Source organism: Rhinopithecus roxellana, chromosome 19, assembly GCF_007565055.1.
Source record: "Rhinopithecus roxellana isolate Shanxi Qingling chromosome 19, ASM756505v1, whole genome shotgun sequence".
NCBI classification, from domain to species: Eukaryota; Metazoa; Chordata; class Mammalia; order Primates; family Cercopithecidae; genus Rhinopithecus; species Rhinopithecus roxellana.
This window is the reverse complement of record NC_044567.1, coordinates 16,194,283-16,215,129: the sequence shown is the minus strand read 5'-3', so window position 1 is coordinate 16,215,129 and position 20,847 is coordinate 16,194,283. Positions and strand designations below refer to the sequence as shown.

At 40.5% G+C, this 20,847-nt stretch overlaps 3 protein-coding genes across 18 annotated transcripts in view; 1 reads left to right on the top strand and 2 right to left on the bottom strand.

Annotated features, from left to right (window-relative positions):
• The window catches only part of LOC104658490 (keratin-associated protein 9-2-like), a 335,619-nt gene that overhangs the window by 71,615 nt on the left and 243,157 nt on the right, over nucleotides 1-20,847 (bottom strand). The window contains exons 4-7 of one of the 2 annotated variants that reach the window (XR_004055119.1): nucleotides 13,991-14,092; nucleotides 9,751-9,934; nucleotides 8,637-8,757; nucleotides 8,449-8,498 (exon numbers count right to left, since the gene is read on the bottom strand). The exons of the other annotated variant lie outside the window; for it this stretch is intronic. The gene's annotated coding sequence lies outside the window, so the exon portion shown is untranslated. Of the gene's footprint in view, nucleotides 1-8,448; nucleotides 8,499-8,636; nucleotides 8,758-9,750; nucleotides 9,935-13,990; nucleotides 14,093-20,847 lie in introns of those variants that run through there. 2 annotated transcript variants of the gene reach the window in all.
• LOC104658483 (keratin-associated protein 4-12) lies at nucleotides 3,811-4,769 on the top strand. Of its 12 annotated transcripts, none has more exons than XM_030923852.1 (3): nucleotides 3,811-3,980; nucleotides 4,101-4,340; nucleotides 4,431-4,769. In XM_030923852.1, exons 1-3 carry the CDS (start codon nucleotides 3,841-3,843, stop codon nucleotides 4,654-4,656), a joined length of 606 nt encoding a protein of 201 aa, XP_030779712.1. In that variant the 5' UTR covers nucleotides 3,811-3,840; the 3' UTR covers nucleotides 4,657-4,769. The 12 variants fall into 12 exon arrangements, with proteins under 12 accessions (XP_030779712.1, XP_030779714.1, XP_030779711.1 ...); XM_030923854.1 differs by having other exon boundaries at nucleotides 3,841-4,036; nucleotides 4,145-4,451; nucleotides 4,527-4,769; XM_030923851.1 differs by having other exon boundaries at nucleotides 3,841-4,106; nucleotides 4,197-4,451; nucleotides 4,527-4,769.
• LOC104658482 (keratin-associated protein 4-8) lies at nucleotides 15,831-16,955 on the bottom strand. Of its 4 annotated transcripts, none has more exons than XM_030923861.1 (2): nucleotides 16,722-16,955; nucleotides 15,897-16,676 (listed from the first exon to the last, which is right to left on the bottom strand). In XM_030923861.1, exons 1-2 carry the CDS (start codon nucleotides 16,901-16,903, stop codon nucleotides 16,301-16,303), a joined length of 558 nt encoding a protein of 185 aa, XP_030779721.1. In that variant the 5' UTR covers nucleotides 16,904-16,955; the 3' UTR covers nucleotides 15,897-16,300. The 4 variants fall into 4 exon arrangements, with proteins under 4 accessions (XP_010356830.2, XP_030779721.1, XP_030779723.1 ...); XM_030923863.1 differs by having other exon boundaries at nucleotides 15,897-16,580; nucleotides 16,626-16,903; XM_030923862.1 differs by having other exon boundaries at nucleotides 15,897-16,700; nucleotides 16,746-16,903.

Below are 20,847 nucleotides of genomic sequence, written 5' to 3'. Positions count from 1 at the left end.
TTTTTGTTTCTTTTTGTCCAGAGTCATGTCCAGTTTTTAGGATGAAACTATAAAGACTCGCATTTCTCCCCAAAGAGGGATGCCTTTAGTGGGTCATCTCATCTCCAGAACTCCCTGTAGGTTCGTCTGAGACTTCCACTGAGATTGCCCTGCAGTTTCATTTATCTCAGTGTCAACACTGATCTTTCTCTCCATTTCCTTTCCCTTCCTGTCCCTTCCCTTCCCTTTCTCTTTCCTTCCATTTCCCCTTCCCTTCCCTTTCCCTCCCTTTCCCCTTGCCTCCCCTCCCTTCCCCTCCCCTTCCCTCCCCTCTCCTCTCCTCCCTTTCCCTCCCCTTCCCTCCCCTCCTCTCCCCAGTGTTAATCCCAAGAACATGCTTCAATAAACCTCCTGCATGTTGCTTTCCATCTCAGTGTCTGCTTCCTGGGGAACCCTGCCTGTCCCCCAGGACAATGTGAAATTCATGATAGCTAATTTGAGAGCTCAGATGACTGACTGAAATGTACTTTTAATATTTTAGTTCATGAAAGAAATAAGAATGTAAACAAAAGAGCAGAAAATATATTTAACAGAATCTGTAGAAAAAATTATGAATTTTTATAAATCATATTTATTATTTTCTAAGGATTTTTATATCATTTATACACAAATATATGCTCTTTAAACATTTAGATGATACAAAAGAATATGAGCAAAAGTAAGTTTCCCATCATGGTCTTTGCCAATCCCATTCAATACCTAATGTTACAAATTGAGATACATCCTCATTAAATGCATGTGTAACACATGTATGTATGTATTTGAAAACCTGGCTTTGGTTGCACATCACTTGTTCTGACATTTATTCAAACATTATTTTATATCCTTCAGGAAATGTTAACACTTTCCTTCATATAGGCTTAGCAGATTTATTTACATATTTTTCTATTTACTCTTAAGGATTGTGAGCACATTTTTCTTTTTTTTTTTTATTATACTTTAAGTTCTAGGGTACATGTGCACAACGTGCAGGTTGGTTACATATGTATACATGTGCCATGTTGGTGTGCTGCACCCATTAACTCGTCATTTACATTAGGTATTTCTCCAAATACTATTCCTCCCCCACATACACACACCACGATAGGCCCCGGTGTGTGATTTCTCTCCATTAAATTTTAGAGAGAATTATTGCTAGTGTATAAAAAGTCTACAAGTTAGTATACGTTCATATTTTATCTGATCTCATGATTAATACTAATACCCAGCTGACTCTCCAGGATTTTGTAGGTGTGCAATCATGGTGGCCAAGTGCCTCCAGCTTCAGGCCTTTCCCCGGGGTTCGTCCCGAGCTGCCCACGGTGGGGGCCCTACCATTAAGACAAACATTCTTGGGATTTTCTACCTTTCCTGTCTTACTTTCACCATTTCCTCACTTGTGCTTCCTGGGATCATCCCCCAGATAAATTATGTGCACTCAAGTCTTTTTCTCAAGGTTTGCATTGGGTAGAATTTAAGCTAAGACAACAGATGATCAGCAAATATTTTTGGCTGGCTGATATCAAACTGGAAATAATAGTTATATCAATCAATAAGAGTAAAATGAGGAAGTCAGGAGGTAAAGGAGAATCAGTCCTACCATTTGGTGTTTACCTCCTTCCTGTCTTTTTACTGCGTGAATATAGGCATGCATATTAAACACTGTATTCCTGATTATCTATAAACAAGTCTCATTCTACAAATTGACTGTTAACTTCCACAACTTTCCACATAGGTTATTTATCAGGTGACATGTTACCTACCACATAAATGAGTTTAGTCTTCCTGAAATGAAACTATGATCTCTTTGTTTGGAATGTTTTCCTCTCTTTTATCCAGAAGTCAAAAGATATGTACATTTTTAACTGACCTTATATGACTCTATGTCATCAAAAAGCCTTCATTCACTCAACAAATATTTACCACCAGTGTTCTCTGTGCTGAGTATCATGGTAACAAGAATAAATGCCATAGCACATGCCTTCAGGGTATTTGCATTGCATACGGTAGAATGACAGGAGTAAATGACTATGATACAGTAGAATGTATCAAATTATGAGCACAAGGCAGGAAATTATGATACAGTAGAATGTATCAAATTATGAACACAAGGCAGGAAATTATGATACATGAATGGGTTAGCTTATCAAGAAAGATATTATTGAGGAGGAAATATTTTAACTGGGTCTTGACACATGAGTAGGAGTGTGCAGGGTGGATAAAAAAGATGAAACATTCCAAAGATAAAACAGTTTCAGCAAGCTTAGCAAATTTTATTCTTTACTGCTGTCTTGGCTACACTAAGACATAGTAGGCTTTCTCTTTAATCTTGGACAAGTTCTCTGTTTGTTTGCTTTAACTTTTTAATGCTTCTTTTGACTATTCCCCTAAAAGACTAATAAGAATATAAACTAGTTCATAAGGTCATATTAAAGCATGAAAATGAAACAAATATAAGATATTTGATACAATGCCTCCTATATAATCAATACTTCACAAGTAATATACATACCATGAGGGTGTACGGAACTTATCCACATACTATACATTTTTTATTTTAGTTATTTAATGAAAATAATTGTAATTCTTTTCATTTCTGCCAAACTCTGTTTCCTATCCAAGTGTCTTATGCAAGTACCTGCAAGAAAAAGGTGAGGGTTTGTCTGTTCTACACCCAGAGTACCCGGTAGAACATCTTGGATGCATGTTATTGAAGGCTTAATAATTCTAAATATTCTTTATACATAACAAATGCTTTTGTAAATGAAAAATCCATCATGCAAGTTTGATGATCAAAGATTAATCAGGCTGGGCATGGTGGCTCACGCCTGCAATCCCAACACTTTGTGAAGTCAAGGCGGGTGGATCACGAGGTCAAAAGATCCAGACCATCTTGGCCAACATGGTGAAACCCTGTCTCTACTAAGAGTACAAAAGTCAGCTGGGTGTGGTGGTGCATACCTGTAATCCCAGCTACTCGGAAGGCTGAAGCAGAAGATTCGCTTGAACCCAGGAGGTGGAGGTTGCAGTGAGCTGAGATCATGCCACTATACTCCGGAGCAAAACTCTGTCAAAAAAAAAAAAAAAAAAAGATAAACTTCCTACTCTTAATGCCTATACTGTAAGACATACAGCAAAATGTGTTTTTACCCTTTAAAGGCAGTGAGTCATGGGTAAGTACTTTCGCTGGAGGCTGTGGAATAAGATCTGACAAAGAGTTTAGAACTTGTTGGGATCTGACCATCTACCCCCCCATCCAAGATGCACACACGGGATCAGAGTCATCCTCAGTACAGATGGGACTTCCTTCCCCAGATGAGTCCTACCTTCTAATCCCTTTCCAACATTTCACCTGACCAGGACATTCTTGGACAACAAAAGATACATTCACATTATAAAAATCATCCCCCATGATTTGCAGACAGCAATCGACAGGTAGAAGGGAGAGTCACAATTAAAAACAAAATGTCAGAGAGTCCTGTGACCAGTAAAAGACGCTTTGTAAAAGACACAGCATAGACCAGGGACAAAGGTGACCCCCCACTAAGGAAGAAATATGAGAAGCATTTCCAAAGGAAACGCAGGAGCACAGCAGGAAAAGGAAATGGGTTATTTTCTTAGTTTTGGAGTATTTAACTAGACACACACAATTATATAATTACATGATGAATTTTTCCAGCAGGTAAATAATAACAAGGAAATAATGACGTGGTGGCAATGGGCCTTCAGGAGGGTATAAAGGGGATATGGACCCAGGAGACTTCCAAACACAAGAACTTCACTGTTCTGGAAACCCAAGTAGATCCTTCACCCTCTGACACCATGGTCAACTCCTGTTGTGGCTCTGTGTGCTCTGACCAGGGCTGTGGCCTAGAGAACTGCTGCCGTCCCAGCTGCTGCCAGACCACCTGCTGCAGGACCACCTGCTGCCGCCCCAGCTGCTGTGTGTCCAGCTGCTGCAGGCCCCAGTGCTGCCAATCTGTGTGCTGCCAGCCCACCTGCTGCCGCCCCAGCTGCTGTCAGACCACCTGCTGCAGGACCACGTGCTGTCGCCCCAGCTGCTGTGTGTCCAGCTGCTGCAGGCCCCAGTGCTGCCAGTCTGTGTGCTGCCAGCCCACCTGCTGCCGCCCCAGCTGCTGTCAGACCACCTGCTGCAGGACCACGTGCTGTCGCCCCAGCTGCTGTGTGTCCAGCTGCTGCAGGCCCCAGTGCTGCCAGTCTGTGTGCTGCCAGCCCACCTGCTGCCGCCCCAGCTGCTGTCAGACCACCTGCTGCAGGACCACTTGCTGCCGCCCCAGCTGCTGTGTGTCCAGCTGCTGCAGGCCCCAGTGCTGCCAGTCTGTGTGCTGCCAGCCCACCTGCTGCCGCCCCAGCTGCTGCATCTCCAGCTGCTGCCGCCCCAGCTGCTGCAGGCCCCAGTGCTGCCAGTCTGTGTGCTGCCAGCCCACCTGCTGCCGCCCCAGCTGCTGCATCTCCAGCTGCTGCCGCCCCTCTTGCTGTGAATCCAGCTGCTGCCGCCCCTGCTGCTGCCTGCGTCCAGTCTGTGGCCGAGTCTCCTGCCACACCACTTGCTATCGCCCAACCTGTGTCATCTCCACCTGCCCCCGCCCCTTGTGCTGTGCCTCCTCTTGCTGCTGAGCCCCCTGCCCTGGCTCACCTCCCCCTTCACCGCTGGCCCACAGTGCAGACCCTTCTTCTGTGCTGGCTATGAGGACACATGGAGTGGGGTTGATGTCATTCAGTAGGGTTGTTTCCAATGAGCCCATCACCATCCCGCTGACTCTGTGAGAACATTCTGGTTCATTGTAAACTCCCTCCCTTGCTTTCTTTTTCTTCCGGTCATGGCACCAAATGTGAATTAATTTGTAATTCACTAGCTAAGAAATTATTCCAGTCCTCTAAATTCCTCATTTTTTAAATCATTTTGGGCCGATAGATTAGCCTTCCCAATGAGGTAGACATTATCTCCCTTTCAAACATATTATTTGTCTGTCAGCCTTTCAGTCATTCTTTCCTCTTGCAAAGCTAGGAGGCTCTGCCTCCCATGCTCTCCCGCTTTCTCCCTGCTCTCTCTTTGCCTCTCTGTTTGATGACGTTTGCCAGAATTTTTCTATTTTATTAGTTCTTTATTGTGTTCACAAAATATATTTTATTAAACTTTTCATGTAGAAATCTTTTATTGTTGTTTTTTGTATTTTTTGTGATTACTTTCACTGAGTTTTCTGATTCATGGGTGAGGTGGGAATGCAGTAGAAGGGGATTCTCAAAGCATGATTCCAAAGTAAGACTTCAGGTGTGAACTCATAGTGCCAAACTGCTCCAATGTCACAGATCAACTAAAATAAAATAGAAGCTTTTCACTGTTTCAATTTGATATATGGAATGCTTTCGGATAGGTAAACCCCCAGTATTGCTGTTTATAAGTTCATCCATGATTTTAGAACTTAGGATATCATGGCAATCTGATATCTGTCTGAGAGACAGAGTGGGCTTCTCAGTGGGAGAGACAGCAGTTAGTACTGTAAGAGGAATTCCTTTCATGAGAGCTATACATATATAATCATAAAATACTGGTGAGGTCAAGTATGCAAAAGCAGACCTGCGGTTGGCACATGTACTCAGTATCCACACAATGTAACACCGATCGCATGTATGATTAGCATATAAAATCTCCACCTAGGGGTGTTTTTCTTGTTGTGGTTGTTTTTACTATTAAAATGAGGGAAAGGTTACTATGAGCTGAACCTTGAGCCTAGCTGTGTATGCAGGACCCCAGAGAAGTCCCTGCCCACCCTCCCACACACCCCACCCCAGGAAGGAATTTGTAGTTAAGAGTTTCTTGAGCTTTTGTTGCAAACTGGCTGGAGATTGGGGAAGCTACATCAGGAATAAAGGGCTTTTGCTCTCTTTCCAGGCTGTACTAGGTATCAGGGACTTGTAACCCTCTGGTGGTCTGCTGGTATTCTGTAGGGCTCCTTATCTTGCGAAAGAGTTAGGTGCTGATGCACAAAGGTGCAAGTGAAAAGAGCCTGCTGTGAAAGGTGCCTGCTGGGCTTCAAACAAGGGACAAGTCAGTATGGCCTTGTGAACCTTAAAAATCTGAGACAGGTCTCAGTTAATTTAGAAAGTTTATTTTGCCAAGGTTGGGGTTGTACGCCTGTGACACAGCCTCAGGAGGTTCTGAAGACATGTGCCCAAACGGGTCAGAGCACGGCTGGGTTTTATACCTTTTAGGGAGACATGAGACATCAATCAACATATGTAAGATGAACATTGGTTTGGTCCCGAAAAGGCGGGACCACTCTAAGCGGGGAGGGACTTCCAGGTCATAGGTAGATAAGAGACAAATGGTTGCATTCTTTAGAGTTTCTGATTAGTCTTTCCAAAGGAGGCAATCAGATATGCATTTATCTCACTGAGCAGAGGGGTGACTTTGAATAGAATGGGAGGCAGATTTGCCCTAAGCAGTTCCCAGCTTGACTTTCCACTTTAGCTTGGTGATTTCAGGGCCCCAAGGTTTATTTTCCTTTCACGTTTCCCCACTCTTCCTCTTAAAAGTCTTTTGGAGAAAGCATTTTAGAAGAAAACCAGTCTCTGGTCTCAAGTTTCATCTGATATCTCATGGCTAAGATTGTTTATTCCTAGACAGATAATTCCTGAGTTATTAGGAAAGTTCATTTTTAGCAGGTTGTGAAGTTTCATGTCCTATGAAGAGACAAAAGGGGGAGGAAGGGAAAAAACAAAAATAAACAAAAGAACAATCCTGGAAAATCAATATGGGCCACATTACTCTGAAGTCCATACATCAGTAGGCAGGCATGAAAGTGGCTTATGTACGTAAATAGGTTGCTAATATTTTCTTCTGAAGTTTAAAGTGTCCAGCTTCAGTTCGCAGGGCTTTACAAAAGCACAGCTGAGTTTTCAGTGACTCCAAATTAGGAAAAATGGGGGAAAGAAGAAGAAAAGAAAACTAAAAACAATCTTCTGAAGATTTGTAGCCATGAAAAATTAGAATTAAGTCCAAACTGTAGAAAATAATAAAAATGGAAAAACATTAGGCAAGACTAGAATCTAACAACAGGTACACTATCAGTTTTTGGATTATAATTCTTCTCTCTCCGGTTTCCCATTTTTACTAAAGACAAATCATGGCAGGGCTGATTTGCTTTATTATGCTTGGCCTGATTATATGTATACTGCACAGCCATAGTAAAAACTGTTTTGCATAAGCTTTTAAATTGGCTTTGATGGAACTGAAGCAGGATGTTTCCCTGACCCCTTTGTGGGACTTGCGACAGGTGTGCCTCGTTTTTTTCAGCCTGCCACTCTCAACTCCTTGCAGGAGGGAGCATGCAAACAAATGAGGCAAGAACTGGAGTGCATGAGTGCTGGAATCGGCACTTTAGTGCCATGGATCAAACCTCACTCACTCGGACCTGCTGCAGTCCCCTGCTTGTGGGAGGAAGCATGCAGGTGAATGGGTGCAGGAGCCAGAGTGAGTGCTTTTGGCCCCTGGCAGGAGCAAACTCTGTGCGGACTCCTCAGCAGCATCTAGTGGGGTGCCTTCCACCAATAGCCCCAGGGGCCATGTTACAGTGCTCTTTTAACTCTGCCTTCCACTGATGGCTTAAGTGTTAACAGCTCGGTGAGCCCTCCACCTTTTCGTGTGAGACCGCTGCCCTCCACCAGCAAGGGCAGGGGGTGAGTGTGACAGCCTTTTGTATCTGCTCTTCTGGCTCCCAAGCTCTTGTCTTGTGTCCAGGAAAAGTGAGGTCACATGAACCAATCAAAGGATGGTAAATGTGGGGGGTTTTGTTGCTGATGAAAGCGGCTCTTAGAAGGAAGGGGAGCTGAAAAAGGATGGCGTGGGTAGGTAATCTTCCCCAAAGCTAGGCTCTATCCAGCCGGATTCTTCTCCAAAGTTACGCCATCAAGCTGTCCTTCTGAAGTCAAGCTGCTTCTCTCTGATGTCCAGCTGTAGTCCCCAACATCCAGCTGCTTCTTGCCTCTGCCATCTCAGTCCGGGGTCTTCACAGGCACAGGATGGGACAGGATGGGGCCATGAGTGGTTTAGAAAAAGGCAACTTTCAAGCAGGAAAACAGGGATATATGTTCTCCCTTTGGGCCATGGTTTCAGGCTTTTCAGCTTGAAGGTGGGGTTTTGTCAGGGACCTACCCTTTTCTGCCTAGAATTTCTCTGTCCCCTGTCCCTGTCAGAACTTTATTCCATAGAAGGAATTTTGAATAACACTTTTGGAAAGCTTAGCCTAGCCATGGATTTGTACCATCGAATACCTATGAATTGGGTGAATTCCTCTCCTCTTAAGGTTCCAAGATAAACTTAGGGATCCTGGAACTGTTAGAAAGTGACATGCTTTACTTACCACAGGTCAGGAACCCTGTACAGGGACTGTGTAGACAAGGTATGAGGCCAGTTCTCCCAAGGGGCTTTTATTGACTCCATAAGTCAAGTTTGATTCCTTAAAGGAGAGCAAACCGTTCCAGTCAAAGCCTTGGTAAAATGACCAATTTCTCCAATTGTGTCTTGTTACAAATGAAAACAGATTCTTATTGCACTTATGCAAATAACTGTATTGCCATAAGTTAAGAATACTCACAGATAGTTTCCAGTTCTGGAGAAAATCCGGTAGAGAGAAACAAATATGCTCCAAATATTTTTCATAGGAGTATACTAACTTGTTAAAAGCTGACAATAACTCAAAAGAAAAGTTTCCTTGACTGAAAGAAACAAAACAAGGATCAGCAACATTTTAAGCAAAAGGTCAAAAAGATTACTTTGGTCTTCTATTAGTTCAGTTCATGCAGTTAATTCCTGTTCTGCTTGATATTCATGAACATTTCAGGTCTCCATGAGTTCTGAAAGCTTTTCCTCCATTCTCATGTCACAATCTCCAAAGTTATTAGAAACTTGCATTCAAGAACACCTGTTAGAGTTTTACAGCTGATTTTAAGACCATCTTCCTAAAAGAACTAAAACAAGACAACAACTGTCCATGGGTGACAAAAAGTTTTAGGGCAGCCATAGTCCAAGGCACAATTGACAAGAAAATTTGTTAGTACTATGCACACATAATTTAATATAGCAATTATAATTATTACTGTTAATGTACGCCATGTCATATCAGAATTATAGGAGTTTCCCATAATTTTGGTGCACATACCAATGACATATTTATACAAATACAGCCCAAAGAAAACCAAACACCATTTTATATTTGACAATGCTTCCTGTATAATTTTTATACCAAATAAATCAAATTATTTCATTTTTGGACTTGAGGGAAACTAATATCTTAAAGGATTAATTAGGTCAAAAAAACACATAACTTATAATTTGATTTTGGAAAGTTTGTCAAATATCAAAGGTTTAAAAAACTTGATACGACAGGTCATCATAAAATAAGTCAATTTTTCAAACAAGAAACCCATATAAAACAGCATTAAACCCAATTAAATTTCTTCTTCAAAATTTTATAAACAACCTATAAAATTTTAATCTTGACCATAAGATATAACTTCCATAAGCCTTTTATAAGCTTTATAACCTTTCTTAAGGGGTTAGTTAACACTTCAAGAAAACCTTGTTAATCTGACACAGGAGCCCATATGTTGGTATCGCATCAGTGTGCCTTTGACCTCAGTTATTAATTTGTAGAGAAACTGAACTTATTTTATCTCTCAAAATCAGCCCTTACAATCTCACGTGCCTACCTCTTCTGTGGTAGCTCCTGAGCCTTGAGGAGTTGAATAGCTTTGATTTCTGGCCTTATGTCTCAGGAATGCAGTTTATTTTCATTGGCATCTTCTACCAGGTCTGAAGATGAGGTTTTAATTGCTGTCAGTGTTTAAGATATAGCAGATCTTGGTGTCCTTTTTAGACCCAGGAGTCAAAGGCCTGTAACTCAATGTCACAGGTACTTTCAAAGTGCATACAGAAATATACATGAATGTAATAACCTTAATTTTTAAAAAATTATCTCAGTTTCTTTTTCCTAAGCAAACCAATAATAATGGCATAGGAATTGTTTCAATAAACCATAAAATCTGTTAGGTCAATTACCAAAAAGCAAAATAAAAGACCTTCTGCACTGCACAGAATATTACATTGGAAGAAAACATTTTCTTTAGACTTTTAGAAAACGTTGTTAGCATCGGGCCACAACAAACAGAACTTAAGGAAAAGAACTTATATGAGCTGAAAACGAGTTGAAGGGGAGAGAAAAGAACAAGTAAATAGTTTAATTTTAGGTTAAAACAATTAAAATCTCCTGTAATTTATTAAGAGTAAATTAATCCCTTAAGAAAATCTCATCACTCTTACTAATTATGTAGTAAGCTTTTTTTTTTAACATCAAGCCCAATCTTCAGGAAGACCATTATCATTGCCCTTTAATTTTAGACAACTTGATCATATAAAAGTTTTTTGATTTTTTTTGAAATAAATCCTCTTAATGTGACTTTTACAGACCATGATATGCTTGGACTTTCTGGTTTGTTTTGAACATCCATCTTTCTTAAACAATCAGTCATTTTATTCTAGGTCTAAATTTACCATACAAGAGTCTTTCTCATATGAAATTATTTCTCTTAAGCTTTCTTACCAAAAAGAATCCTCTTTACCCCCCCCTTTTTTAAAATAACTTTCTTTACATCTCTCTTATTTCCTGGTTCCTTTTACCTTGTTTTATACATAACCTTTAAATAGGCATTGAATTAGACAACAATTGTTCACCTTTTTAAAAAGGAATTGTTTACCTAGATTATTTATGAAAACTACAATAGTCATCATTTAAAGTTATGGAGCTGCCATAGGAAAATTATAACTGAGACAGTGAAAAAGATCTGACCTAACTGACTTCATCTTGCTTCTATCCTCCAAGCTGTTCTTGTTCAATCCTGGGCACAGGCCAAATATACTTTGAGAGGAACATAGTTTCTAGTTTACCTTTGAAACAAAGATTATAACAGTTCATTCCCAAAACAAATCTTACTGGCCATGGACTAGACCACCAAAAGCCACAAGATTAGAAGTTACAGCAATCTGACTAAATTCAAGATGTGACTGTTTTTATTAAACCAATATCAATGTCTTATTTATTAAAGATAACACAATCAAAGATCATTCTATTACAGTTTTGGGACCCCATGCCAAATTTGGACACCTTATAGTATTTGACAGGGATAAGCTTGAAATTGCTTAATTAATAAATGCAAACAAAAATGCATGCTGGAAATTCTTAAGACATGTCTAATATTACTGTATCAATAATTTTAAAGCTAGCTTATTTATTAAAGATTTTACTTAAGTTACATAAACTTGAGAAAACATTGAACTAGTCTTTTCTTTGTTCCTGATAAAGTATTTGATCCAAGTGCTTTTTTTAAGTCAATTAATTAGAGCTCTTTTATAAATTTTTGGTAGTGAGACATTGTGTATACAACACACAAATATATAGACATAGCAGGCATGCTGATAGAAGTACCTCTTATAGATTCTTAAGGTGCTTTTTTCCCTATCTTAGACTTCCAAATTCTCAATAACCTGTTTTACTCCCCTATGGAGTTGTCAGCTAAATAGCCTTAAGTTTGCATATTAAAGGAAACAACTCAAGGAAAAATGAAATAGCAAAATTTATATCATAAAGTACAGAGAGAATAAAGTCTGGTGGTGCTAGAGGGAAATTAAAATGGATTTAATTGCCAATTAAACATAAAATTATAAAAATTATAAAGGCCTTTTAAATACACACACACACAGACACAAATCCTATAGCTTTTACTTCAGAACTTTAGCCATGAGATAAACACAAATTCACCAGCTTGCATACAAAGGACCTGTTGTATCCAAACATTGGTTTTTATCTTAATAGGAAAATAAGAGCAGATTTAAAGAATTTAAAGAAGGCAGAAAAGAAAATAGAGAAAAAAGAGAACTTAGGAACTCTGTAGTTTGCAGATCGACTTTAAGGTTTCCCTCCCTCCCTAACGGTTAACACTGAAGAACAGGAATGTGCCACTGCGACTAGACAAAAATTCCCAATTAATTCTCCTTCATTCATTAATCTGCTATATATACTAACCAATCATTTATGGAGTATTCATTCCTTCTTTCCTTTCTCTCTCTCTTTCTTTTCTTTGCTTCTTTCGTTCTTTCTTTCTTTATTTCTTTCTCTATCTGCTTTCTTCTTCTTTCTGTCTTTCTTTTCTTTCTTTCTTTCTTTTTTCTGATCTTTCTTTCTTTTTCTTTCTTTCTTTCTTTCCTTCCTTCCTCCTCCTTCCTTCTCCTTCCTTCCTTCCTTCTTCCTTCCTTCCTTCCCTCCTTCCTTCTAAAAAAAAAAAAAACATAAATGGGATACACATGCAGCAGAATGTGCAGGCTTGTTAACGTAGGTATATGTGTGCCATGGTGGTTTGCTGTACCTATTGACCCATCCTCTAAGTTCCCTCCCCTCACTCTCCACCCCTCAACAACCCCTGATGTGTGTTGCTCCACTCTGTGTCCATGTGTTCTCAATGTTCAACTCCCATTTATGAGTGAGAACATGTGGTATTTGGTTTTCTGTTTCTGTGTTAGTTTGCTGACGATAATGGCTTCCAGTTTAATCCATGTCCCTGCAAAGGACATGATCTCATTCTGTTTTGTGGCTGCATCATATTCCACGATGTATGTGCACCACATTTTCTTTATCTAGTCTATAATTGATGGGCATTTGGGTTGTTTCCATGTCTTTGCTATTGTAAATAGTGCTACAGTAAACATACGTGTGCATGTGTCTTTATAGTAGAATGATTTATATTCCTTTGGGTATATACTAAGTAATGGGATTTCTGGGTCAAATGGTATTTCTGGTTCTAGATCCTTGAGGAATCGCCATACTATCTTCCACAATGGTTGAACTAATTTACATGGGCTCTTTTTTCTTAATGTAAATGTGCACAAAGACCTGATTACGTTCATTTTACATAAACTATGAAAAGACCAGGTTCCATAAAACCTATGGAGTGCTCGAAAGGGGGTCATTCTCCTTGTTTTCTCCTCATTCTTAGATTATTTGTTTTCTTCTTAAAAAGAGGAACTGAGCTGAGGCCTAGCGGTTTTCTATGGAGGATCAATTGTGCTGCTTGTGGGCAGGACTCCACAGTGGGTCACCACTGAAAACAACAGTTCAGTTCCTCATGCAAATACACACAGACAAGCTGAATAGAACTGAATTTGGGGAGAAAAAGCAACAGAGAAGACACTTTAGAATGCATCTCTGAACTAGAATTAGGATCCTTAGACAGCAACTTCCTAGAAGGAAAACAAAACGACAGCCAAGAGCACTTTTTGTAAACCACGCTCAGCCACCCCTTAACTTTGTGGCTCTCATCTACCATTACACACAACAAGGTCAAAGCCAAAGAGGTCAGGTCATGCAATACAGGAAAGCAGAGGTTTAGACTTAAGAAGAATCTACCCATGACTCTTGAAACTCCACAAAGAAAACAAAACACCCCAAAAGGGGTGAGTGGCAACCTTTGTTCTGAATTCCTTAAGGGGGTTCAAGTCATTAGAAGCCTTCTCTAGATTTATTGGTACTACAGATGGCAAAGGGGAAAAGAAGTGTAGGGTGGAAGAAAAGTAAGTAAAAGAACATTTGTTTTTTAAGACAGGAAGCAAACACAGAAACCAAGTGCATGGTTCTTTGGTTCTTTTTGTTTGTTTGTTTTCTTCTTTTGCAGCTGCAAGGAATTTTAGGCAAATTAGAGAGGTTTTGTTACCCATAATTTTGAATTCTCTCTAGGATTTGACCAAGTCATGTACAGTTGGTCAAGTCTGATGGGAGAAAGAGAAAACAAACAACAAAATACTCCAACAATAGAATCACCAAGCACTCTAATGATCAGGAGAAATTAAGACCAGCTGGTTGTTAAACTTTAGCCAAGACAAAGCCCCAGTTCAGCTACTTACCTAGGGATGGGTTTCAGGCTGAAGGCTGCTTTCTACCATCCTAGGAGGAAAAAACACTCAAACTGGTCTTCACTGCTGAGAGTGAGCTCAAACGCTACATGTCTAAAAACAAAAATAGGTGGGGGAGTTGTACAGCAAAATGAACTTTAGATCTTTACTGAATTTTGGAAGATCAGGGATTCTCTGGGGAGGGTGCTCCCAGACCTCAGCAAATTGTCCTATTGGTTTAAGCCATGAAGTTAGCTCATGCTCTTACCAGGCACCAACAGGATATTTGTCAAAGGTCAGGGGCATCTCCACTCAGAATCCCTTCATGATTACCAAAATGTGAACCCTGAAAATCTGAGACAGGTCCCAGTTAATTTAGAAAGTTTATTTTCCCCAGGTTGAGGACGCTCCTGTGACACAGCCTCAGGAAGTCCTGACGACATGTGTGTAAGGTGGTCAGATCACAGTTTTGTTTCACACATTTTAGGGAGACATGAGACATCAATCAACATATGTAAGATGAACATGGATTTGGTCCGCAAAAGGCGGGACAACTCAAAGCAAAGACAGGACAACTTGAAGCTGGGAGGGGGCTTCCAGATCATAGGGTACATAAGAGACAAATGCTTGCATTCTTTTGAATTTCTGATTAGCCTTTCCCAAGGAGGCAATCAGATATGCATTTATCTCAGTGAGCAGAGGGGTGACTTTGAACAGAATGAGAGACAGGTTTGCCCTAAGCAGTTCCCAGCTTGCCTTTTCCCTTTAGCTTAGTGATTTGGGGCCCCAATATTTATTTTCCTTTCACAGCTTCCTAACCTTATTTATCCTGCCTCATGTTTCAGAAGGTGTCATAACTCTGTGATTAACATCTGGGCAACATTTTCTTAAGACATCAGAAAAAATGTGAAGCTTATCAACGATATCTGAACAAATCATCTTAAACTTGATGGGCTCAATAGCTTAGGGTCACTTCAGAGCTGATAATAGTCAACAAAAGTAAAAACATCAAGAGCAGGTGCTCCTACTAGAATGCCAAGTTATAATCACTTACAATATTATTTCAGATTCAAATGAAGGCACCACTCTTGGGGATTCTAATTAGGATATGCACCCCAGCTGCGACCTACTCAAAGCTATGAACTAATTCCACTAAAATTAGGATATGCACCCCAGCTGCGACCTACTCAAAGCTATGAACTAATTCCAATAAAATCGTTCTTAAAAACAAAAGTGAGTCTTGAAATTTTCAGCCTTGCTGGGTTTATATATGTTAAAATGTTAAGTGTGGAGATGTTTAAATTATAACATAAACCTGTAGAGACCACAGTCAGAAGTATACCATGCTATCCAGATGAAATACAGCTCAATATGCTTTTTTTTCTCAGCAGAACTCACTGGGAAATAAAGTCCACTTTTTAATAATAAATTTCAAAATGTTGTTTATTGAGTGAAATGAATTGAGTACATTAAATTCTTTATAGAAGATTTCCCTTCTTTCATTGGTGTCTACTTTTCAGAAATTTGATTTTATCTTTTTTTGTCAAAATAGGGACAATAGTATGACAATTAGATATAATGTGTTAAAGATAAAATGTGTTTCAAGAGCTAAGGCATGAATTAAATCTGTCTTAATTTAGGATATTAAAACACCTGTGCACACCCACAAACACACACACACATATACACACAGCACTTTTATTCCAATACCTTAAATTATGTATATTTGATATAGCATGTATCTTCAAAGTGATTTCAACATGGGTTGCTCTTCCTGTATCTTTGTGTAAAATATAATTGCTAGGGAATCAGTAAAATAATTATGAAAGCAATAGAGAATGATACCAATGAATTCTTATGTGCAGAAAAGTTTATTAGAAAGCAGAGATGCAACAAAGCATAAGAAATTCATGCTAGGAGAAACACAGAACATAACTGGGCCCCTGGGTCTGAGGGTGCAACATCAGTGACAAAACTGGTCCTGCAGATAATGTCTACCTCACTGAGAAGGAGAATCTATACCTCAAAGTGATAAAGAAAATAAGGAAATTAGAGGACTGGAATAATTTCTTAGCTAGTGAATTACAAATTAATTCCTATTTGGTGCTACCACTGGAAGAAAAAGAAAGCAAGGGAGGGAGCTTAAAATGAACCAGAATATCCTCACAGAGTCAGTGAAGTGCTGATGGGCTCATTGGAAACATGAGGTCCATCCTATTGAATGACATCAACCCCACTCCATGTGTCCTAATAGCCAGCACAGAAGAAGGGTCTGCATCTGTGGGCCAGTGGTGAAGGGGGAGGTGAGCCAGGGCAGGGGGCTCAGCAGCAAGAGGAGGCGCAGCACAAGGGGCGGGGGCAGGTGGAGATGACACAGGTTGGGCGATAGCAAGTGGTGTGGCAGGAGACTCGGCCACAGACTGGACGCAGGCAGCAGCAGGGGCGGCAGCAGCTGGATTCACAGCAAGAGGGACGGCAGCAACTGGAGATGCAGCAGCTGGGGCGGCAGCAGGTGGGCTGGCAGCACACAGACTGGCAGCACTGGGGCCTGCAGCAGCTGGACACACAGCAGCTGGGGCGGCAGCAGCTGGAGATGCAGCAGCTGGGGCGGCAGCAGGTGGGCTGGCAGCACACAGACTGGCAGCACCGGGGTCTGCAGCAGCTGGACACACAGCAGCTGGGGCGGCAGCAGGTGGTCCTGCAGCAGGTGGTCTGACAGCAGCTGGGGCGGCAGCAGGTGGGCTGGCAGCACACAGACTGGCAGCACTGGGGCCTGCAGCAGCTGGACACACAGCAGCTGGGGCGACAGCACGTGGTCCTGCAGCAGGTGGTCTGACAGCAGCTGGGGCTGCAGCAGGTCTCCTGGCAGAGGTCTTGGCCGCAGCCCTGGTCAGAGCACACGGAGCCACAACAGGAGTTGACCATGGTGTCAGAACGGGGAGGATCTGGGTGAGTTTCCAAGAGACTGAAGTTCTTGTGTTTGGAAGTCTTCTGGGTCCATAGCCTCCTTTATACCCTGCTGAAGGCCCATTGCCACCACGTCATTATTTCCTTGTTATTATTTACCTCGTGGAAAACTTAATCATGTAATTACATCATTATGTGTTTCTAGTTAAATACTCCAAAACGAACCCATTTAAATACTCCAAAAATAACCCATTTCCTTTTCCTGCTCTGCTCCTGTGTTTCTATTGGAAACACTTGTCATATTTCTTCCTTAGTGGGGGTCACCTTTGTCCCTGGTCTATGCAGTGTCTTTTACAAACCACTGGTCACATGACTCTGACACTTTATTTCTAAATGTGATTCTCCCTCCTACCTGTAGATTGCTCTCTACAAATCATGGGGGACACTTTTTATAATGTGAGTGTATCTTTTGTTGTCAAAGAATGTCCTGGTCAGATGAAATGTCGGAAAGGAGTTAGAAGGAAGGACTCACTCGGGAGAAGGATGTCCCATCTGTAATGAAGATGACTCTGATTCCGTGTATGCTTCTTGAATGGTTGAGGAGATGGTCAGATCCCAAGGAAGTTATAAACTCTGTGTCAGATCTTATTCCACCACTTCAAGTGAAAGTACTTAGCTATGACTCATTGTCTTTAAGGAGTAAAAACACATTTTTGTGTATGTCTTACAGTATAGGCATTAGGAGTAGGAAGTTTTGATTTATCTTTGATCATCAAAATCGCATGAATTTTTCATTGACAAAAGCATTTGTTATATGTAAACAATATTTAGAATTATTAAGCCTTCAATAATGTGCATCCAAGACATTCTGTTGGGTACTCTGGGTATAGAACAGATAAACCCTCATCTTTTTCCTGCAGGTACTTGTATAAGACACATGCATAAGAAACAGAATTTGGCAAAAATGAAAGGAATTACAATTATGTTCATTAAACAACTACAATAAAAATGTATAGTATGTGGATAAGTTCCATATACCCTCAAGGTATGTATATTACTTGTGAAGTTTTGACTGTGTACCAGACATTGTGCTAAACATCTTATATTTATTTCATTTTCACTCTTTAATACAACAAAAAACTTGTCCAAGATTAAAGAGAAAGTTAGCCTAATATGTCTTAGTGTAGCCAAGAAAGCGGTAAAGAATAAAATTTGCCAAACTTGCTGAAACTGTTTCATCTTGGAATGTTTCATTTTTTTTGTTCATTCTGCAAACTCCTACTCATGTGTCAAAACCAGTTAAAATATTTCCTCCTCAATAATATTTTTCCTGATAAGCTACCCCATACATTTATCATTATTTCCTCCCTTGTGCTCATAATTTGATACATTCTACTGTATCATAGTCATTTACTTCTGTCATTCCCCATATGCAATGCAAATACCCTGAAGGCATGGCCTATGACGTTTCTTTTTGTTACCATGACACTCAGCGCAGAGAACACTGGTGGTAAATGTTTGTTGAGTGAATGAAGGCTTTTTGATGACATAGAGGCATGTAAGGCCCTTTAAAAATGGATATATCTTTTGACTTCTGGATAAAAGAGAGGATCTCAGTGGCTGCTCTGACCCCCCGTTTTCCTGAGCATGGCCCTAGGAGGACCTCTCTGCTGTGGCTACACCCCTGTGGCAGGCTGTCGGAAACATCCTTTCAAACCTAGGTGGACCGCCATGGCCCCACAGCTCCTGCACTCTGTGTATCTACAGTCAGTACGACATGAACACCACCAAGGCTCACAGTTTGTGCCCTTTGCAGTGGCAGCGCAAGTCTCATCTAAGCCCACTTGAACCACAACTGGAGCAGCAAAGGGGCACTGTGCTAGAATGTGGGGAGTACCAAGCTCTTTCTGACCTCAAGGTTCTCTTATCTGGAGCCTGTGATGAGAGGGACAGCTGCAAAGATCTCTGAAATGGCTTTAGAGCCATTCTCCCATTGATGTGATGAACAGCACCTAGCTTCCTTCTATTCATATCAATCCTTTTATCAAAGCATCACTTGGCCACATCCTTGCATGCTTTTTCATTCTTTATATGGCCAGGCTGCACATTTTCTACATCTTTATGTTCTGTTTCCCTTTTAATTATGAATTCCACCTTAAATCATTTGTTTCCTCTTGCATTTTACTATATGAAGTTCAAAGATGCTATGCAGCTCCTTCAACATTTTTCTTAGAAATTTCTTCCCCCAATATAATTCTTCATCTTTCTTAAACTCTGCCCTCCGTTCAGGCCCTTGGACATGAACATAATTCAATTAAGTCCTTTGCCACTTTGTAAACGGATGGTCTTTCCTCCAGCTTCCAATTATTGTTCCTCATTTCCATCTGAGATCTCATCAGAATAGCCTCCACTGTCCATATTTCTCTCAGCATTCTGGTCATGACCACCTAAATAATCTATAAGAAGATTCAGACTTCCCCTACAGCTATTCTTTTCTCCTGAGCCTTGACCAGAATCACCCTTAATGCTCTGTTCATGGCATTACAGTAGTCCTTCCCTATCTATGGATTTACTTTCCACAGTTTCAGTTACTTGCGGTCAACCATGGTCCTAATATATTTAATGGAAGATTCCAGAAATAAACAATTTGTAAGTTTTAAATTGGATGCCATCCTGAGTTGTAAGATGAAATATCACCAATCCTGCTCTGTCTTGCCTGGGACAAATGTCATCCCTGTGTCCACACTGTATACATGACCCACCCTTTAATCCCCAAATAATGATCTCAGTTACCAGACTGACTGTTGCAGTATTGCAGGATATGTAGTGCTTGTGTTCAAATAACCCTCATTTTACTTAATAATGGCTCCAAAGTGCAGGCTAGGCTAATTTGGTTGGCTTGGACTTTAGAAAATAATGTCACTTAATACTATTCAGCCACAAAAAATAATAAAATCACGTATTTTGCAGCAACATGGATGGAACTGGAGATCATCATCTTAAATGAAACAAGCCAGACACAGAAGGACACATATCGCATATTCTTACACATGGGGGCTACATGATGTGTGCACATGGACATAGAGGTAGAATGACAGACCATGGACACTCAGAGAGCTTAGAGAGTGAAAGTGGGGTTGACAATAAGAAATTACTTAATGGGTACAGTTTATGTTACTCATGTGATGATGGCCTAAAAGCCCTGACTTGCTAATTATTCAATCTACGCATGTAACAAAGTCACACTTGTACCTCAAAACTTAAAAAATAAAACAACATAATGATGTCATTTAGCTTGTTCCCAATACATTTAAACATAATTAAGCATCATAGCTAAAGAATGCTTCTAAGTGATGAGGTTCAAGGCTCAAGTACAGAATAATGTGATTCACTTGTAATCAGCACAAAGTGCATTCATGCTAGGTTAAATATATCTTCTATAATTACATTCACCTTCCCAATTTGCCCATGAATTTTTTGGAAGATGCCAATTTTCCCTGGATACAAGCCAGGGAAAATTAGCCTGCACATGTCCCAAATTAATAAGATTTTGTTGTATGATGACCCATTACAGCAAGAAATTTAAGAAGTATAGGAGATATTCAGGACATTGTCCTAATTCTTTTCTGACTATGACATAACCTGATCATCAGAATTTCAGGTAATATGTCAGCCAAGTAATGAATTATTGTCCCAACACACAATACTCCCAGGAATGCATAATGCCAATAGAAGAGAAGAGAAGAGAAGAGAAGCGACGAGAAGAGAAGAGAGCAAAAGCGAATCACTAATGCCACAGTATTCAATGTTCAGAATATTCACAGGGTCATGTAGGGATTGGCTTAGGGCCTTGAAGAGCCCTGTGTGACTCACAGTTGGGATCATAATAGCAGGTCCTTGTGTGCAAATGAGCTTTATGTTGGTCAGAAATGCTCTTTTGGAAGGTCTTTGTTGGGTTTGAT